Raw genomic sequence first — 17,512 nt, 5'->3', positions numbered from 1 at the left:
AATCTCCGCTGTGGAGCTTTACAGCTCCTTCAGGGTTCTCTTTGTTGCTCCTCTGATTAATGCCCTCCTTGCCTGGTCCATGAGTTTTGGTGTGCGGCCTCCTCTTGGCAGGTTTGTTGTGGTGACATAGTCTTTCAAAATGTTAAATAATGGATTTAAATAGTGCTCCGTGGGATGTTCAAAGTTTCATTTTTTTTTTTTTATAACCCAACCCTGATCTGTACTTCTCCACAACTTTGTCCCTGACCTGTTTGGAGAGCTCCTTGGTCTTCATGGTGCCGCTTGCTTGGTGGTGCCCGTTGCTAAGTGGTGTTGCAGACTCTGAGACCTTTCAGAACAGGTGAATATATACTGCGATCATGTGACACTTAGATTGCACACAGGTGGACTTTATTTAACTAATTATGTGACTTCTGAATGTAATTTGTTGCACCAGATCTTATTTAGAGGCTTCATAGCAAAGGGGGTGAATGCAAGCACACCTTTTCCATTTAAAATTTTAGGATTTTTTTTAAACAAGTTATTTTTTCCATTTCACTTCACCAATTGGGACTATTTTGTATATGTCCATTACATGAAACCCAAATAAAAATATATTTAAATGACAGGTTGTAATGCAACAAAATAGAAAAAAAGCCAAGGGGGGTGAATACTTTTGCAAGGCACTGTATATACACATTTGTGCACTATATAAGGAATAGTGTGCCATTTGCGGTGCAACCAATCCCTTTTTTCCCAGCCTACTCGAACTGACCTGCATGTTGACATCAGCACCGTTGTTAACTAGCAGCTCGAGGCAAAGCGCCCCGTTGGTGGAGACAGCGGCCAGGTGCAGCGGCGTGCAGCCGCGCTGGTTTGGCTGGTTGACGTTGGCGCCTCGGTTCACCAGCTCGTTGGCAACCGCCTCCTGGCCTGTGTAGCACGCCATGTGGAGCGCTGTGTTCCCAAAAGTGTTGGGCTCGTCAATCTGACGCAGAGATAAAGAGAAGGTAGAAATTACACAACAACTAGAGATGATGGTGGGGTTTGGGGATGTTATATGGTCTGGAGATAAAAAACAACAAGCACATTTCAACAATAGGAAACCACCTGACACATGGAGTGACCATATGATGGTGATCTGATGGAGCCTCACTCCCTGACACCTCACCTCTGACCCCAGCCGCAGCAGGTACTTGACCACCTCGATCTGGCCGCTGGCAGCTGCGGCGTGGAGCGGGGTATAACCTCGCTTGTCCCTGCACATGGCGTCCGCACTCCGCGACACCAGTAGCTTCACGATCTCCAGATGCCCTGAGGGAAGAGGAGACAACCATACAATCATGGAACATATACAGACACACACGGATAGGTTAATGAAATCCAAGTCAATCTTTTGCTTGTGCGTGAGGATGTGAGATTCGGCAAAGATTCTCTTATCTTTGTACAGTGTATTTGGAAAGTATTCAGACCCCTTGACTTTTTCCACATTTGGTTACGTTACAGCCTTATTCTAAAATTGATTAAATAAATAAAAAATCCCCTCATCTACCCACAATACCCCATTATGACAAACTGAAAACAGGTTTTCGTACATTTTTGCAAATGTATTAAAAGTAAACAGAAATACCTTATTTACATAAGTATTCAGACCCTTTGCTATGAGACTCGAAATTGAGCTCAGGTGCATCCTGTTTCCATTGATCATCCATGAGAAGTTTCTACAACTTGATTGGAGTCCACCTGTGGTAAATTCAATTGATTGGACATGATTTGGAAAGGCACACACATGTTGATATAAGGTCCCACAGTTGACAGTGCATGTTAGAGCAAAAACCAAGCCATGAGGTCAAAGAAATTGTCCGTAGAGCTCCGAGACAAGATTGTGTCGTGGCACAGATCTGGGGAAGGGTACCAAAAAATGTCTGCAGCATTGAAGGTCCCCAAGAACACAGGGGCCTCCATCATTCTTAAAATGGAAGAATTTTGGAACCACCAAGACTATTCCTAGAGCTAGCAGCCAAACGGCACCTAAAGGATGCAGACCATGAGAACCAAGATTCTCTGGTCTGATGATTCAACTCTTTGGCCTGAATGCCAAGACTAACATCAGGAAGAAGCCTGGCACCATCCCTACGGTGAAGGATGGAGATGGCAGCATCATGCTGTGGGATGTTTTTCAGCGGCAGGGACTGGGAAAAATTTACGGAGCAAAGTACAGAGAGATCCTTGATGAAAACCTGCTCCAGGGTGCTCAGGACCTCAGACTGGCGCGAATGTTCACCTTCCAACAGGACAACAACTGTAAGCACACAGCCAAGACAGACCAGGAGTGGCTTCGGGACAAGTCTCTGAATGTCCTTGAGTGGCCCAGCCAGAGCCTGGACTTGAATCAGATCGAACATCTCTGGAGAGACCTGAAAATAGCTGTGCAGCGACACTCCCCATCCAACCTGACAGAGCTTGAGAGGATCTGCAGAGAGGAATGGGAGAAACTCCCCAAATACAGGTGTGCAAAGCTTGTAGCGTCATACCCAAGACTTGAGACTGTAATCGCTACCAAAGGTGCTTCAACCAAGTACGGAGTAAAAGGTCTGAATACTGATTTCATTCATTTATTTATTTTTTTAAAAGCAAACATTTCTAAAAACATGTCTTCTCTTTATCATTATGGGTAATTGTGTGTAGATTGATGGGGAAATGTGATTTATTTAAATAATTTTAGAATAAGGCTGTAACATAACAAAATGTGGAAAAAGTCAAGGGATCCGAATACTTTCCCAAATGCACTGTATATGAAGATGCCTTGATGGGAAATCTAGAATGCAAGTTGATTTGTAGATCAGTGAGTCTGCTCAGTGCACAGTGCCTTTGCTCAGACCAATGAGAGAAGTGTCAGTAAACTCATTTAATGCGGCTGAATTACCTGACGCATGAAAAAAGTGAAGACCGGACTTATGGAAACATGAAATGCCGGTACAATTTTATAAACGCCGACAGACAATTTGTTTGTTCAATCTTTTTGTATCTGTAAAATTAATTATGCTAGAAATTGTGGTGGAAATGCCTTTATGCGCAAATATTAATATAATAACCATCATAATGAAGTAAACTTGGAGTCACGCAATATGTTCTGTGATCCTCCCACTACGACTCGGGAAAGCATGCAGTTTATTAGGCTACAGATGACTACAGATGGCTACAGATGAAATAAGTTATGATGAACTTCACAGGAGGTGAAAGTGCAAGGTGATGAAAAAATATTGAGGGTCTTATTCTGGTGACATGATGATCGATGCTTGGCTGTCATTTTACAAATAAAAATAATATTGTTCTTATCCATAAGAATATGCGAGCTGTTGGCTAGAGTGCATGTGCCAAGGCCAGAGTGGGTACATTTGCTACAGTTCTTGAGAAAATGCGATGGAAATCCATTTAACTTGTATTTTTCCATTCGGTACATGGGAATTTAACAGCAAAAGTTATTTTTATATGCACAATGTCATCACGTACAGCCTTTAATCTGCAAAAAGTATGTTTGATGGAAACATCTCTGGAGGGAAAATGCCCATATTTTTCTATACAGATTTCAGAATATTCGCATTCAAATCTGTCGCAAATTGGATGGAAACCAAGCTACTTTCAGGAAATGTGTTCGTTTTAAGGTCCAACCCACCGAGGTATGCGGCCCAGTGGATTGGCTGCCTCTCCTTCTTATCGCTGGCACTCAAGTTCGCCCCTTTGTTGAGGAGCAAATTCACCATCTGGAAACAGACAGGAGATAGTGAGTTAAAACCAGCACACTCAAGACACCTTTCTGAGTAGAGGATGAACAGTTAATCACCTAGGCTACGTCTGAATTGGCACCAATCCCCTATATAGTGGACCCTATGCGGGCCCTGGTCAAAAGTAGTGCACTATATAGGGGATTGGGTGCCATTTCAGTGTTACTCATAACCCTCCACCCTATGACCCCTAACCTCCACGTGGCCACTGTGTGCTGCATGGTGCAGAGCTGTCCTGCCGGAGCGGTCTGCTACGTTCAGGCTGCTCAGCTTGGGGATTAGGGCCTCAGCACAGCGTGTGGCCCGGTTCGCCGCCGCCACGTGCAACGGCGTCTGCCAAAACTTATCTCGCAGATTGACCTCCGCATCCTGCTTCAGAAGCAGCCCCACAGCCTTCTGGGAAAGACAGAAGGAGAATAAATAAAAAGGATGAGGAGTGTGACTATCACTGACATTCATATAGATACTCATTCAAGAAAGGAGGTGATGGGTTATAAGTATGCAAATTAATTTCAATTTCAAAAGCTGAGCAATGCTATTAAGACTGATGAGGAATTCAAGTGAAATGACTGTAGAAGGATTTACATATAGTACTTGGCATCATGGTCTTACTTCATTCCGTGAGGCAGCTGCCCGATGCAGGGGTGTCAGCCAGCCTTGATCCTTTGCATTAACACTAGCACCTGAGAGAGAGCGAGAGAAAACTCAGTCAACCATTCTGTAGCTTTCAGCTCAACTGCACATTCAGCTAATCACAATGCCCCTCAGATCTCAGATGGTGAGTGACATTTGCACACGTATCTCGTTTCATAAGCAGTATATTCATTTAGGATAGGGCTTATCAACCTCTGACTATAAGGAAGGGTTTCAATGCTGGTTGATATTCTAACAGATAATGAGATGAACCTTTATTCCATAATATGATAGGGATAATTGAGTGAATAATGCAAATCACTCTGAAAAGTGTCTGTCTCATGCTGGAGAACGTTACCTGAATTAATGAGGAGGTCCATAATGTGAACGTCGCCCAAACACGCAGCAGCATGTAAGGGGGTACGGCGTTCTTGGTCCTGAGGAGACAGAGCACAGACAGAAAGAGTCAGCAAGAACCCAGATTAAAGCCCACAGTTTGTTTTTAATACAATGATGTGATCAAAACCAACAGCAAGTTGAACGATACACCTCAAAGGCCGAGAATATAAAACGTAATGCCGCTGCTAATAGGTTTGAACTTGAAACCAATTACATAAAATAGCTTTTAATTACAGGATATTGAAAATACAGAAAGAAATAGCCATCCTGCAAAAAACTAAAGTAAAAAGGTATGTCATACATGTTGGCCTGTAGCCCGCCTCCTCAGAATATTCAGTATGAACTTTTTTTCACAGAAAATGATTAGTTGTGATTAGGTATGCTGTATATACAAATGTGGCAGGGAGCAAGATCAGATTTTATTTTTTTCATTCTGTAAACCCGAAAGGGCTTGAAATCCACCTCAGTGAGTAAAATTGCTCAGGCATCTATAGCCTGTTAATGGACCCTGTACTCCGTACTGGAATGTGTGTGTGTGCAGTGTAAACCCACCAGTGAATGACTCATGACAGTGAAAGGAAGGAAGGGAGGCATGTGGGGAATGAGGGCTCAGGCCCGGTCTCACCCTCGCAGCCCTAGTAAGGAAATTACTGTCTTATTCTCCATTATCATCATTCATTCACTGACTGACTGGAGGAGGAAGCCGTTTGAGGATTTTGGGCCTCCGGGACAAGAGGCTGTTTAAGGACAAGTATCCCTGTGGGTTTTGGGCGTACAAGTCAAAAATGTTATCTTGCACAGCAAGAATTCATGTTTGGATGCATGTAGGAATCAAAACAATGTTAACCATGTGAAAGTGAAGCAAAGGGAGCTCAACTGCATATTACTTTTGCTGTGGTAGAACAGAATGTCTTCTTTGACTTGAAGCAGTGATTGAATAGCCCCAGAGCTTGTGGCTTCAACTAAGTATTGACAGTGATATAATATTTGACCTCTGCCAAATATTGACTCCATTGTAAATGCAAAATATTTTAATATACAATAGAAACTGATTTAGGTTGGTGTGACATTTAACAAATTGCAGCTACTGATTTTACATATTGGCACCAAGCCATATTTGAACCAATGCTGATTGAAAGCATGCACTCAGCAATTTGCGACCCCTTCCTCTCCACTGTAGAAGTTCCTTTCCACTTTCTACACACCCCTATTCACATTAGGTGGCCTCACCTTGCCCTGTTTAAGCACCTGTGAAACTAAATATTAAGACTGGCTGTGTGTGTATTAAGTGTACCTAGAGAATTGTGTCAGGGCTCTAACCTGACAGCCAGCTGGTCTGATTACCAGAGGGGTGGACTGAACGAGTGAGGAATCTAGACTGATCGGCCACACACTTGGATTGAAGAAGATACTTTCAATCTCTCAATGCTAAGCTTTTCCTCCCATCGATCCCTTAACCGTAAGCTAATATGTTCATTGTCTTCAAATACATGGGGCATATGCACTTGTGTGCAATGCAACCACACACACACACAAAATACAGCTTACACTCAAGATGGTTCTTGAAGAGAACAACATGCACAGATACTGTTGAAATCTGCGACCAAGAATCTGAAGCGTGAAATACTGTGGGTATAACATTACTGCTCCACATAGCATTATTGATTTACTCTGTGGCGTTAACTATATCTGATTCACAGTTGACAGAAAGGTCAAATCAAATCAACGTTTTAGGTCACATGCACAGGAGGTCAAAGCCTGTAGAGGATTGGAGAGGTAATCCCTTGCTGTTTGACTGGCTGGCCCATTAAGAAAGTGTCTAGTATGGGTACCATAGGAGGTGTGGAGTAAATTGATTCACACAGGGTCATGTTAATGTGTAGTGAGCCATCTTACCAGTGCATTGACTTCTTCATTCTTGTGCAACAAAAACTTAACTTCCTCTGCATTTCGGCTAAATATAGCCTGGACCAGCAAAGTCTGGAAGAGAATAAAGACACAAATATTTTCAGATTGATATAGAATGGACCTGCGTTATCTGGTCCAATTTCTTGCAAACTTCTTTGCATTGTGCTGCTTGCATCATGCAAGTTGATATTATAAGAGGTCATTGTCATAGACAGGTGAGGGATCTGGGCATTACGCTATAAAATGTGTGACGCTTCCCTGATAACACGGGGTGGATGAATGACATTAGCTAGCTATCCACTTGACTGGGAATTGTTAAACAGACAGACACTACTTGTCATATGTGGCAACGTTAGCTGCGTGCACCCAACACAGCATACTTCGCTTGGAATTGGAAAACGCCTCACGCACGCAGTAATTCAATCGTAACAGCTGATTGCATTTCTGTACCACATGCAACTGTAAAAAGTTAGCGGAATACACAATTATGTCCAGTTAGCTCGAGACTTTACCAACACAGTAGTGACAGCCCAGTCCATAGCTAACTAATGCGGACTGCAGCGACGACGTATCGACCTAGATAGCTAGTTTCCTAGCTGTCAGCTAGTTAGCTAAGAATGTGACCGTCATTACTCCTATATTGTTGGTTATTGACGTCTAAACAAGTTGTTCATACTGAACATCATAAAATCCCAAATGCTTAGCCAGATAGATAGCTGGCTACTATTCTGAATATGTCATCGTCCATACCGATACCAGCTAACTACGTTAGCTATGGGATGATAGCCTGGTTAGGAAAGCTGGTGTGTACATGATATTGCCACATTTAGTAGTTAGGCATTAGCAAGCGAACAAATCAGCGGATATACTTTTAGCAAACAATACAGTCCCACGTTATACTTCATTTTATTGGAGCATGTAAATGTGATTACACTGTATCGTTAAAATGGCCATAAACGAGCTTAGGCCAAGCACCGTACGTAGTTAGCGAGACCTAGCAAGCTAACGTTAGCTAGCTATCTATCAAACCCGCCCTCATAAGGAAACAGTGATAAAGAAAACAACGGTTTCCAAAAGGAATACTAGCTTTAATTCGCGTTACCTACCTGGTCTATTATGTTAAGTATTCCCATCTCCTAGTCAGTCAGGCCGGAGATCCTTCATTAGGATCGGGTGGAGATGTAGCTAATTGCGATATTTTAGTTTTATTGTGGTAATTGTTCGGGGAAGGGTTTGTTCTGAGTCCGTGTGTGCTAGCCGTTGTTTATTGCACTGATAGACACAAGTGGTGCGTACTTGAACGGCGGCCGTCGGTAAAAGCTAGTATGTGCAGTAACTACAAGCAGCGACATACAGTGGTCACTTTGAATATTGCACCACAATCTATCCATAAAATGTGTAAATGTAATCGTTTTAGTAACGTCGTAACTATATCAGAAACAAAACATCTGTCTGCAATGGATATTATACCCTCTTAACTTTATCTGTCTTATTCAAGAAAACTAGCTGGACAATTTTTTTGTGTTAGGTAGATATTTCAACTTCTTTTTTGGGGGGTTGAGATAATTCATCTTCTGTAGCAAGATTTACAAAGTGATGAACTGAGGGACAGCTATTGGGGAACGGTGGAGGGATCTTGGAGGGTTCGGGTTCACGTTTTTTGGGCTGTTGGGAGATCTGCCAACGTGCCATTGAGCAGGGCATTGACCCAGGATGCTTCTGAGTGTCGCTCTGAAGGGGAGTCTGTTGGATGACTGGTATGATGTAGCTGTTGAGCGGCTTCACTGCAAGTATACTGTATGTTTCGGATATTCAATAAAAAATTTAATATATATATATATACACAGTGATGAACATAGAAATTGAATGATCATTCTATTTCTACGGGGGTGAATGCGTTCATTGACAACAAAAAAACGAATGAATAAGTCAGATGGTTTGCTTCTTACACAATTTAAGTGGGAGTGGCCGGACCTAGGACGTGTTTCAGTAGAATTTTCTCCAACTCGACAGAAGTGAAGAAGGCAGTTTATTGCCTGTGATTATCAGTGGATCTGACCGGGCAAAATAATAAGAAGGTAAGAAGCTGGCAGACGAAACTGTTTAATACGTAACCAGCTAAAGAGTTATGGCATTTCATTCGATTTAGGCAAGGAGTCGAGCAATGTTAGTTTGCAAGCTGATTATCCTGTTACTAAAATTACATAAAAAATGTAATTCTGATGGAATTAGGCAGTAGCACACATGCTTTTCAGAAAGCGCGTGTGTGTGTTGTGAGCAACATTAGCTGAGCAACAATAGTGGAATCGGCGATTCGCCTTGATTTTGGCTCAATAGGCCTGGTATATTCCCACGTTCAAGGAGCTTTACATTTTTATGGGGTTATTTAGCCTAAAAACATGTATGCCTACCTATAAGCTCAGCCTAGCAAGAGTGGCCAAAAGGGTGTTTAGCATCCCCAGCTCTGCAAGTGTGGAGCGCATATTCGCCGCTCGTCTGCTCTTCTGACACCAACGCATGAGCTTGAAGCCACAGACTGTCCAAAGTCCTGTTTCTAAAATGTATTCAAAGGCACTAAAGTCATTTTTCGTTTAGTTTGTATTTAATTCTAAGTAAGTCACAGCCTATAATGGAATGGCCCATACCATAACCCCACCGCCACCATGGGGCACTCAGTTCTCAACGTTGACATCAGCAAACCGCCCCATACACGCTATCTGCCACAGTTGAAGCCAGGATTCATCCGTGAAAAGCACACTTCTCCAGCGCGACGCCGAACTGCAATCAGGTCAAGACCCTGGTTAGGATAACGAGTTGAGCTTCCCTGATATGGTTTCTGACAGTTTGTGAATAAATTCTTAGGTTTTACAAAAACCCCAGTTTCATCAGCTGTCCAGGTGGCTGGTCTCAATCTATCCTGCAGGTGAAGAAGCCTGATGTGGATGTCCTAGGCTGGTGTTGTTACACGGTCTGCGGTTGTGAGGCCAGTTGGACATACTACCAGATTCTCGAAAATTATGTTGGTGGTGGTTTATGGTATAGAAATTAATATGAAATGATCTTGCAACAGCTCTGGTGGACATTTCTGCAGTCAGCATGCCAATTGCACACTCCATTGAAAATTGAGACATCTGTGGCATTGTTGTCACAAAACGGCACATTTTAGTGGCCTTTTATTGTCCCCAGCACAAGGTGCCCCGATCATGCTGTTGAATCAGTTTCTTGATATGACACGTCTGTCAGGTGGATGGATTGTCTTGGCAATGGAGAAATGCTCACTAACAGGGATGTTAACTAATTTGTGCACAAAATTGGAGAGAAATAAAGCTTTTTGTGCATATGACAATTTTCTGGGATCTTTTATTTCAACTCATGAAACGTGGGACCAACACTTTACATGTTGCATTTATATTTTTGTTCAGTATATTTGGCATTGGTCAAATGGGCAGGTATGTAGGCATGTTCCTCAATCAGTTGTCAAAATGTGGGTTGAGACGAGCATGCATTGGCAGGCAAGCTGGAGAAGGGTGAGCAGGTCTGTGTATCAGTGTAATTTTGATGGCCACCTACAAGCTGAAAAAGTTTGAGTGTTATTTACTATTCCCTCATTAGATTTGAGATCATCTCACTCTGGCTAACAGTTGTTGATGTGCATAGGCAACTGAGTGAGAGAGAGCATACCTTTTTAAATGGTTGTTTGATCAATTGGACTGTAAAGTTCCCAAATATAAGAGGACTCCCGTGGTAGTTACCTATCTGCAGAAATCATTGTGGTGTATTGTGGCTTTTGGCGAATGCTTTCTAATGATCTAAAGTCACGCTGTTGCCACTGCCTGTAAACATAGTCTAGATTAGAGGTCTATGGGTAACGCTGCTTCGAGGGTGGCTGTTGTCGATGTGTTCCTGGTTCGAGCCCAGGTAGGAGCGAGGAGAGGGAAGGAAGCTATACGGTTACACTGGCAATACTAATGTGCCTATAAGAACATCCAATAGTCAAATGTATATGAAATACAAATGGTATAGAGAGAAATAGTCCTATAATAACTACAACCTAAAACTTCTTACCTGGGAATATTGAAGACTCATGTTCAAAGAAACCACCAGATTTCAGATGTTCTCATGTTCTGAGCAAGGAACTTAAACGTTAGCTTTCTTACATGGCACATATTGCACTTTTACTTTCTTCAACACTTTGTTTTTGCATTATTTAAACCAAATTGAACATGTTTCATTATTTATTTGAGGCTTAAGTGATTGTATTGATGTATTATATTAAGTTAAAATAAGTGTTCATTCAGTATTGTTGTAATTGTCATTATTACAAATACATTTTTAAAAATGCTTTTTTGTCCTCCAATAATCGGTATCGGCGTTAAAATCATAAATCGGTCGACCTCTACCACAAATGCTCCAGATACTCAACTAGTCATAAGGCCAGTTTTATTCCTTAATTAGCACATGTTTTCAGCTGTGCTAACATAATTGCAAAAGGGTTTTCTAATGATCACTTAGCTAATCTAAGTTTATAATTTTAAAAAGGCTGACACAATGTGCCATTGGAACACAGGAGTGATGGTTGCTGATAATGGGCCTCTGGGCGTCCAGATGTTATGTTGATATTCCATAAAAAATCTGCCGTTTCCAGCTACAATAGTCATTTACAACATTAACAATGGCTACACTGTATTTCTAATCAATTTTATGTTATTTTAATGGACTAAAAAATAGCTTTTCTTTCAAAAACGAGGACATTTCTAAGTGACCCCAAACTTTTGAATGGTAGTGTATGTGTTATGGCTTTACAGCCCCTGCTGTAATGTGGATAAAGAGTTACTTGTCTAACAGAACACAGAGGGTGTTCTTTAATGCCTCCAATACCCTACTCAACAAATTGGATGCAGTCTATCACAGTGCAATCCGTTTTATCACCAAAGCCCCATATACTACCCACCATTGCGACCTGTACGCTCTCGTTGGCTGGCCCTCGCTTCATACTCGTCGCCAAACCCACTGGCTCCATGTCATCTACAAGACCCTGCTAGGTAAAGTCCCCCCTTATCTCAGCTCGCTGGTCACCATAGCATCTCCCACCTGTAGCACACGCTCCAGCAGGTATATCTCTCTAGTCACCCCCAAAACCAATTCTTTCTTTGGCCGCCTCTCCTTCCAGTTCTCTGCTGCCAATGACTGGAACGAACTACAAAAATCTCTGAAACTGGAAACACTTATCTCCCTCACTAGCTTTAAGCACCAACTGTCAGAGCAGCTCACAGATTACTGCACCTGTACATAGCCCACCTATAATTTAGCCCAAACAACTACCTCTTTCCCAACTGTATTTAATTTTAATTTATTTATTTATTTTGCTCCTTTGCACCCCATTATTTTTTATTTCTACTTTGCACATTCTTCCATTGCAAAACTACCATTCCAGTATTTTACTTGCTATATTGTATTTACTTTGTCATCATGGCCTTTTTTGCCTTTACCTCCCTTCTCACCTCATTTGCTCACATTGTATATAGACTTGTTTATACTGCATTATTGACTGTATGTTTGTTTTTACTTCATGTGTAACTCTGTGTCGTTTTATCTGTCGAACTGCTTTGCTTTATCTTGGCCAGGTCGCAATTGTAAATGAGAACTTGTTCTCAACTTGCCTACCTGGTTAAATAAAGGTAAAATAAAAAAAATTAAAAAATGGAAGCCTCTCAAACAATCTAGGTAGAATTAGGAATTCCCCAGGGTAGCTGTTTTGGCTCCTTTTAAAAATCTTTACTAACGACATGCCACTGGCTTTGAGTAAAGCCAGTGTGTTTATGTATGCGGATGAGTTAACTAAAAGCATTGTATTTGGGACAAATCATTCACTAAACCCTAAACCTCAACTACATCTCGTAATGAATGTGGATGTTGAGGTGACTAAACTGCTTGGAGTAACCCTGGAATGTAAACTGTTAGTCAAAACCTATTGATACAACAGTAGCTAAAATGGGGAGAAGTCTGTCCATAATATAGTGTTACTCTGCCTTCTAAACACTATCAACAAGGCAGGTCTTGCAGGCCCTAGTTTTCTTGCACCTAGACTACTGTTCAGTCGTGTGGTCAGGAGCCACAAAGAGGGACTTGGGAAAATTGCAGTTGAGTCAGAACAGGCAGCCGGCTGGCCCTTAAAAGTACACAGAGCTAACAATGACATGCATGTCTCTCTCTAATAGCTCAAAGTGGAAGAGAGACTGACTTCATCACTACTTCTTTTTGTAAGAGGTGTTGACATGCTGAATGTACCGAGCCGACTGTTTAAAATACTAGCACACAGCTCGGACACCCATGCATACCCAGCAAGACATGCCACCAGAGGTCTCTTCAGTCCCCAAGTCCAGAACAGACTATGGGAGGCGCACAGTACTACATAGAGCCATGACTACATGGAACTCTATTCTACATCAGGTAACTGATGCAAGAAACAGAATCTGATTTTATTTTTAAAGGTAAAAATACACCTTATAGAACAACTGGGACTGTGAAGAGAAGCACATAAAGGTGCAGACACATGAATATGCACACATTGTGATATTGTTGTATTAAACATTTTAAATATGTAGTGGTTTAATAATGTTGTGATGTACTGATTTAGCTTTTATGTAATGTAAGTGCTTTAATAGGGTGGACCCCAGGCAGATAAGCTGCTGCCTTTGCAGCAGCTAATGGGAATCCCTAATAAATACAAATACCAATGGTCAAGCATAGTGATGGAAGTGTGATGGTTTGGGGATGCTTTGCTGCCTCAGGACCTGGATGACTTGCCTTAATAGAAGGAACCAAGAATTCTACAGGAGAATGTCAGCCCATCTGTCTGTGTGCTGTAGTGCAGCTGGGTCATGCAACAAGACAATGATCCAAAACACACAATCAAGTGTACATGAAAAGGGCTAAAAAAGTAATACGTACGTTTTGGAATGGCCTAGCCAAAGTCCAGACTTAATCCCAATTGAGATATGGCAGGACTTTGTTTGAAAACCCACAAAGGTTGCTGAGTTAAAGTGGCATGCAAGAGTGGGCCAAAATTCCTCCACAGCAATGTGAGAGACTGATTAACTACAGGAAGCATTTGGTTGTAGTCATTGCACCTAAAGGTGGCACAACCATTTCAGTGTATATAATTGTATTCTTTAACTACACAAGTCAGTTAATTAAGAACTATTATTTACAATGACGGCCTGGCAAAAGGCCTCCTGCGGGGACGGGAGCTGGGATTAAACATTTTAAATACAATATAATTATAGGACAACACACATCGACAAGAGAGAACACAACACCACAGAGTGGAAGGAGGCAATTACTTTTTCACACAGGAGAATTGGGTGTTGCATAACTTTGTTAAATAAACAAATAAAATAAGTATACAGTGCATTCGGGGCGGCAGTGTAGCCTAGTGGTTAGAGCATTGGACTAGTAACCGAAAGGTTGCAAGTTCAAATCCCCGAGCTGACAAGGTACAAAATCTGTCGTTCTGCCCCTGAACAGGCAGTTAACCCACTGTTCCTAGGCCGTCATTGAAAATAAGAATTAGTTCTTAACTGACTTGCCTAGTAAAAAAGGTTAAACATTTTTTTTACAAAAAAAACATTTGGAAAGTGTAAAGCCCTTGACTTATTCCACATTGTTACGTTACAGCCTTATTCTAAAATGGTTTGAATTACATTTTTTCCAATCTACACCCATAATGACAAAGCAAAAACAGGTTTTTAGACTTTTTATGTAACCTTTTTATCTAGGAAAGTCAGTTAAGAACAAATCCTTATTTACAATGACGGCCTACCGGTGGGTTAACTGCCTTGTTCAGGGGCAGAGTGACTGATTTTACCTTGTCAGCTCAGGGATTCGATCCAGCAACCTTTCGGTTACTTATGTAAATAAGTATTCAGACCCTTTGCTATGAGATTGGAAATTGAGTTCAGGTGCATCCTGTTTCTATTGATCATCCTTGAGATATTTCTACAACTTGATTGAGCTGTGGTAAATTCAATTGATTGGACATGATTTGGAAAGGCACACACCTGTATATAAGGTCCCACAGTTGACAGTGCATGTCAGAGCAAAAACCAAGCCATGAAGTCGAAGGAATTGTACGTCGAGCTCCGAGACAGGATTGTGTCGAGGGACAGATCTGGGGAAGGATACCAAAAAATGTCTGCAGCATTGAAGGTCCCCAAGAACACAGTGGCCTCCATTATTCTTAAATGGAAGAAGTTTGAAACCACCAAGACTTTCCTAGAGCTGGCCGCCCGGCCAAACTGAGCAATCGGGAGAGGAGGGTCTTGGTCAGGGAGGTGACCAGGAACCCAATGGTCACTCAGATAGAGCTCCAGAGTTCCTCCGTGGGGATGGGAGAACCTTCCAGAAGGACAACCATCTCTGCAGCACTCCATTAATCAGGCCGTTATGGTAGTGGCCAGATGGAAGCCCCTCAGTGAAAGGCACATGACAGCACGCTTGGAGTTTGCCAAAAAGCACCTAAAAGGACTGACCATGACAAACAAGATTCTCTGGTCTGATGAAACCAAGAATGAGCTCTTTTGCCTGAATGACAAGCATCTCAATATTAGCCTTTTTGTCCTCTCTTGTTGCCATTCCATAAACATATAGCTGAAAGCTACACATAAGCACCTTCTGGTTTAATCTACTTCTGTTTCTGAGACCACATGGCAAAGCAACGTACAAGTTGCTAAAATCCGACGCATGCGAGACACTGCACGCACCGCAGCCTAGTCTGACAGATGAGTCGCAGCTGTGCAGATTGTATCCCATTTACAGTGCCTTGCAAAAGTATTCATCCCCCTTGGCGTTTTTCCTTTTTTGTTGCATTACAATCTAATTTAAATGGATGTTTATTTGGATTTCTTGTAATGGCCATACACAATAGTCCAAATTGGTTTAGTGAAATGAAAAATTACTTATTCCAAAAATGTACGGAAAAGTGTTGCATGCATATCTATTCACCCCCTTTGCTATGAAGCCCCTAAATAAGATCTGGTGACACCAATTACCTTCAGAAGTCAAATAATTAGTTAAATAAAGTCCACCTGTGTGCAATCTGTCACATGATCTGAGTGTATATACACCAGTTCTGAAAGGCCCCAGAGTCTGCAACACCACTAAGCAAGCAAGGGGCACCATGAAGACGCTTTCCAAACAGGTCAAGGATAAAGATGTGGAGAAATACAGATCAGGGTTGAGTTATAAAATAAATCTGAAACTCTGAACATCCCACGGAGCACCATTTAATCCATTATTTAAAAAAATAGACTATGCCAAGAGGGCCGCACACCAAAACTCATGGACCAGGCAAGGAGGGCATTAATCAGAGAGGCAACAAAGAGACCAAAGATAACCCTGGAGGAGCTGCAAAGCTTCACAGTGGAGATTGGAGTATCTGTCCATAGGACCACAAAGTCGTACACGCCATAGAGCTGGGCTTTACGGAAGAGTGGCCAGAAAAAAGCCATTGCTGAAAGAAAACAATAAGCAAACATTTGGTGTTTGCCAAAAGGCATGTGGGAGACTCCCCAAACATATGGAAGAAGGTACTCTGGTCAGATGAGACTAAAATGTAGCTTTTCGGCCATCGAGGAAAACGCTATGTCTGGCGCAAACCCAACACCTCCCATCACCCCGGGAACAGCATCCCCACAGTGAAACATGGTGGTGGCAGCATCATGCTGTGAGGATGTTTTTCATCTACAGAAACTGGTCAGAATTGAAGGAATGATGGATGGTGCTAAATACAGGGAAATTCTAGAGGGATACCTGTTTCAGTCTACCAGAGATGTGAGACTGACGGAGGTTCACCTTCCAGCAGGACAATGACCCTAAGCATACTGCTAAAGCAACACTCGAGTGGTTTAAGGGGAAACATTTAAATGTCTTGGAATGGCCTAGTCAAAGCCCAGACCTCAATCCAATTGAGAATCTGTGGTATGACTTAACCTCTTTAGACTGAGATCCCGCTAAAGGGATCAATATGACAACAGCCAGTGAAACTGCAGGGCGCCAAATTCAAAACAGAAATCCCATAATTAAAATTCCTCAAACATACAAGTATTTTACACCATTTTTAAGATACACTTGTTAATCCCACCACAGTGCCCGATTTCAAAAAGGCTTTACAGCGAAAGCAAACCAAACGATTATGTTAGGTCAGAGCCAAGTCACAGAAAAGCCATTTTTCCAGCCAAAGAGAAGTCACAAAAAGCAGAAATACAGAGAAATTAATCACTAACCTTTGACCTTCATCAGATGACACTCAGGACTTCATGTTACACAATACATGTATGTTTTGTTCGATAAAGTTAATATTTATATAAAAAAATCTGTTTACGTTCAGTAGTTCCAAAACATCTGGTGATTTTGCAGAGAGCCACATCAGTTTACAGAAATACTCATAAAACATTGATAAAAGATACAACTATTATGCACAGAATTATAGATGCACTTCTCAATGCAACCGCTGTGTCAGATTTCAAAACTTTACAGAAAAAGCACACCATGCTATAATCTGAGTATGGCGCTCAGAGACAAACAGATATCCACCATGTTGTGTAGTCAACAGAAGTCAGAAATAGCATTATAAATATTCACTTACCTTAGATCTTCATCAGAATGCACTCCCAGGTATCACAGTTCCATCATAAATGTTTGTTTTTGTTCGATAATGTCCATTTATGTCCAAATACCTCCTTTTTGTTCAAGCATTTAGTACAGTAATCCAAATTCATGACCCGCAATCACTAGGAGCAGACAGTCAA

General features: G+C 41.7%; 1 protein-coding gene across 2 annotated transcripts in view; it reads right to left on the bottom strand.

Annotated features, from left to right (window-relative positions):
• LOC109891221 (serine/threonine-protein phosphatase 6 regulatory ankyrin repeat subunit C) overlaps positions 1–8,029 on the bottom strand; it is a 41,705-nt gene extending 33,676 nt beyond the window's left edge. For both annotated transcript variants that reach the window (XM_020483589.2, XM_020483590.2), the window contains exons 1-8: positions 7,811–8,029; positions 6,693–6,776; positions 4,756–4,834; positions 4,377–4,447; positions 3,960–4,160; positions 3,656–3,743; positions 1,151–1,293; positions 755–967 (exon numbers count right to left, since the gene is read on the bottom strand). In XM_020483589.2, coding sequence (XP_020339178.1) covers positions 755–967; positions 1,151–1,293; positions 3,656–3,743; positions 3,960–4,160; positions 4,377–4,447; positions 4,756–4,834; positions 6,693–6,776; positions 7,811–7,837 — 906 coding nt within the window. In that variant the 5' untranslated portion in view covers positions 7,838–8,029. The remainder of the gene's footprint in view (positions 1–754; positions 968–1,150; positions 1,294–3,655; positions 3,744–3,959; positions 4,161–4,376; positions 4,448–4,755; positions 4,835–6,692; positions 6,777–7,810) is intronic.
• Positions 8,030–17,512: the final 9,483 nt, after the last annotated feature.

Source organism: Oncorhynchus kisutch, linkage group LG5, assembly GCF_002021735.2.
Source record: "Oncorhynchus kisutch isolate 150728-3 linkage group LG5, Okis_V2, whole genome shotgun sequence".
Taxonomy (NCBI): Eukaryota; Metazoa; Chordata; class Actinopteri; order Salmoniformes; family Salmonidae; genus Oncorhynchus; species Oncorhynchus kisutch.
This window is presented reverse-complemented; position numbering and strand designations above follow the sequence as displayed.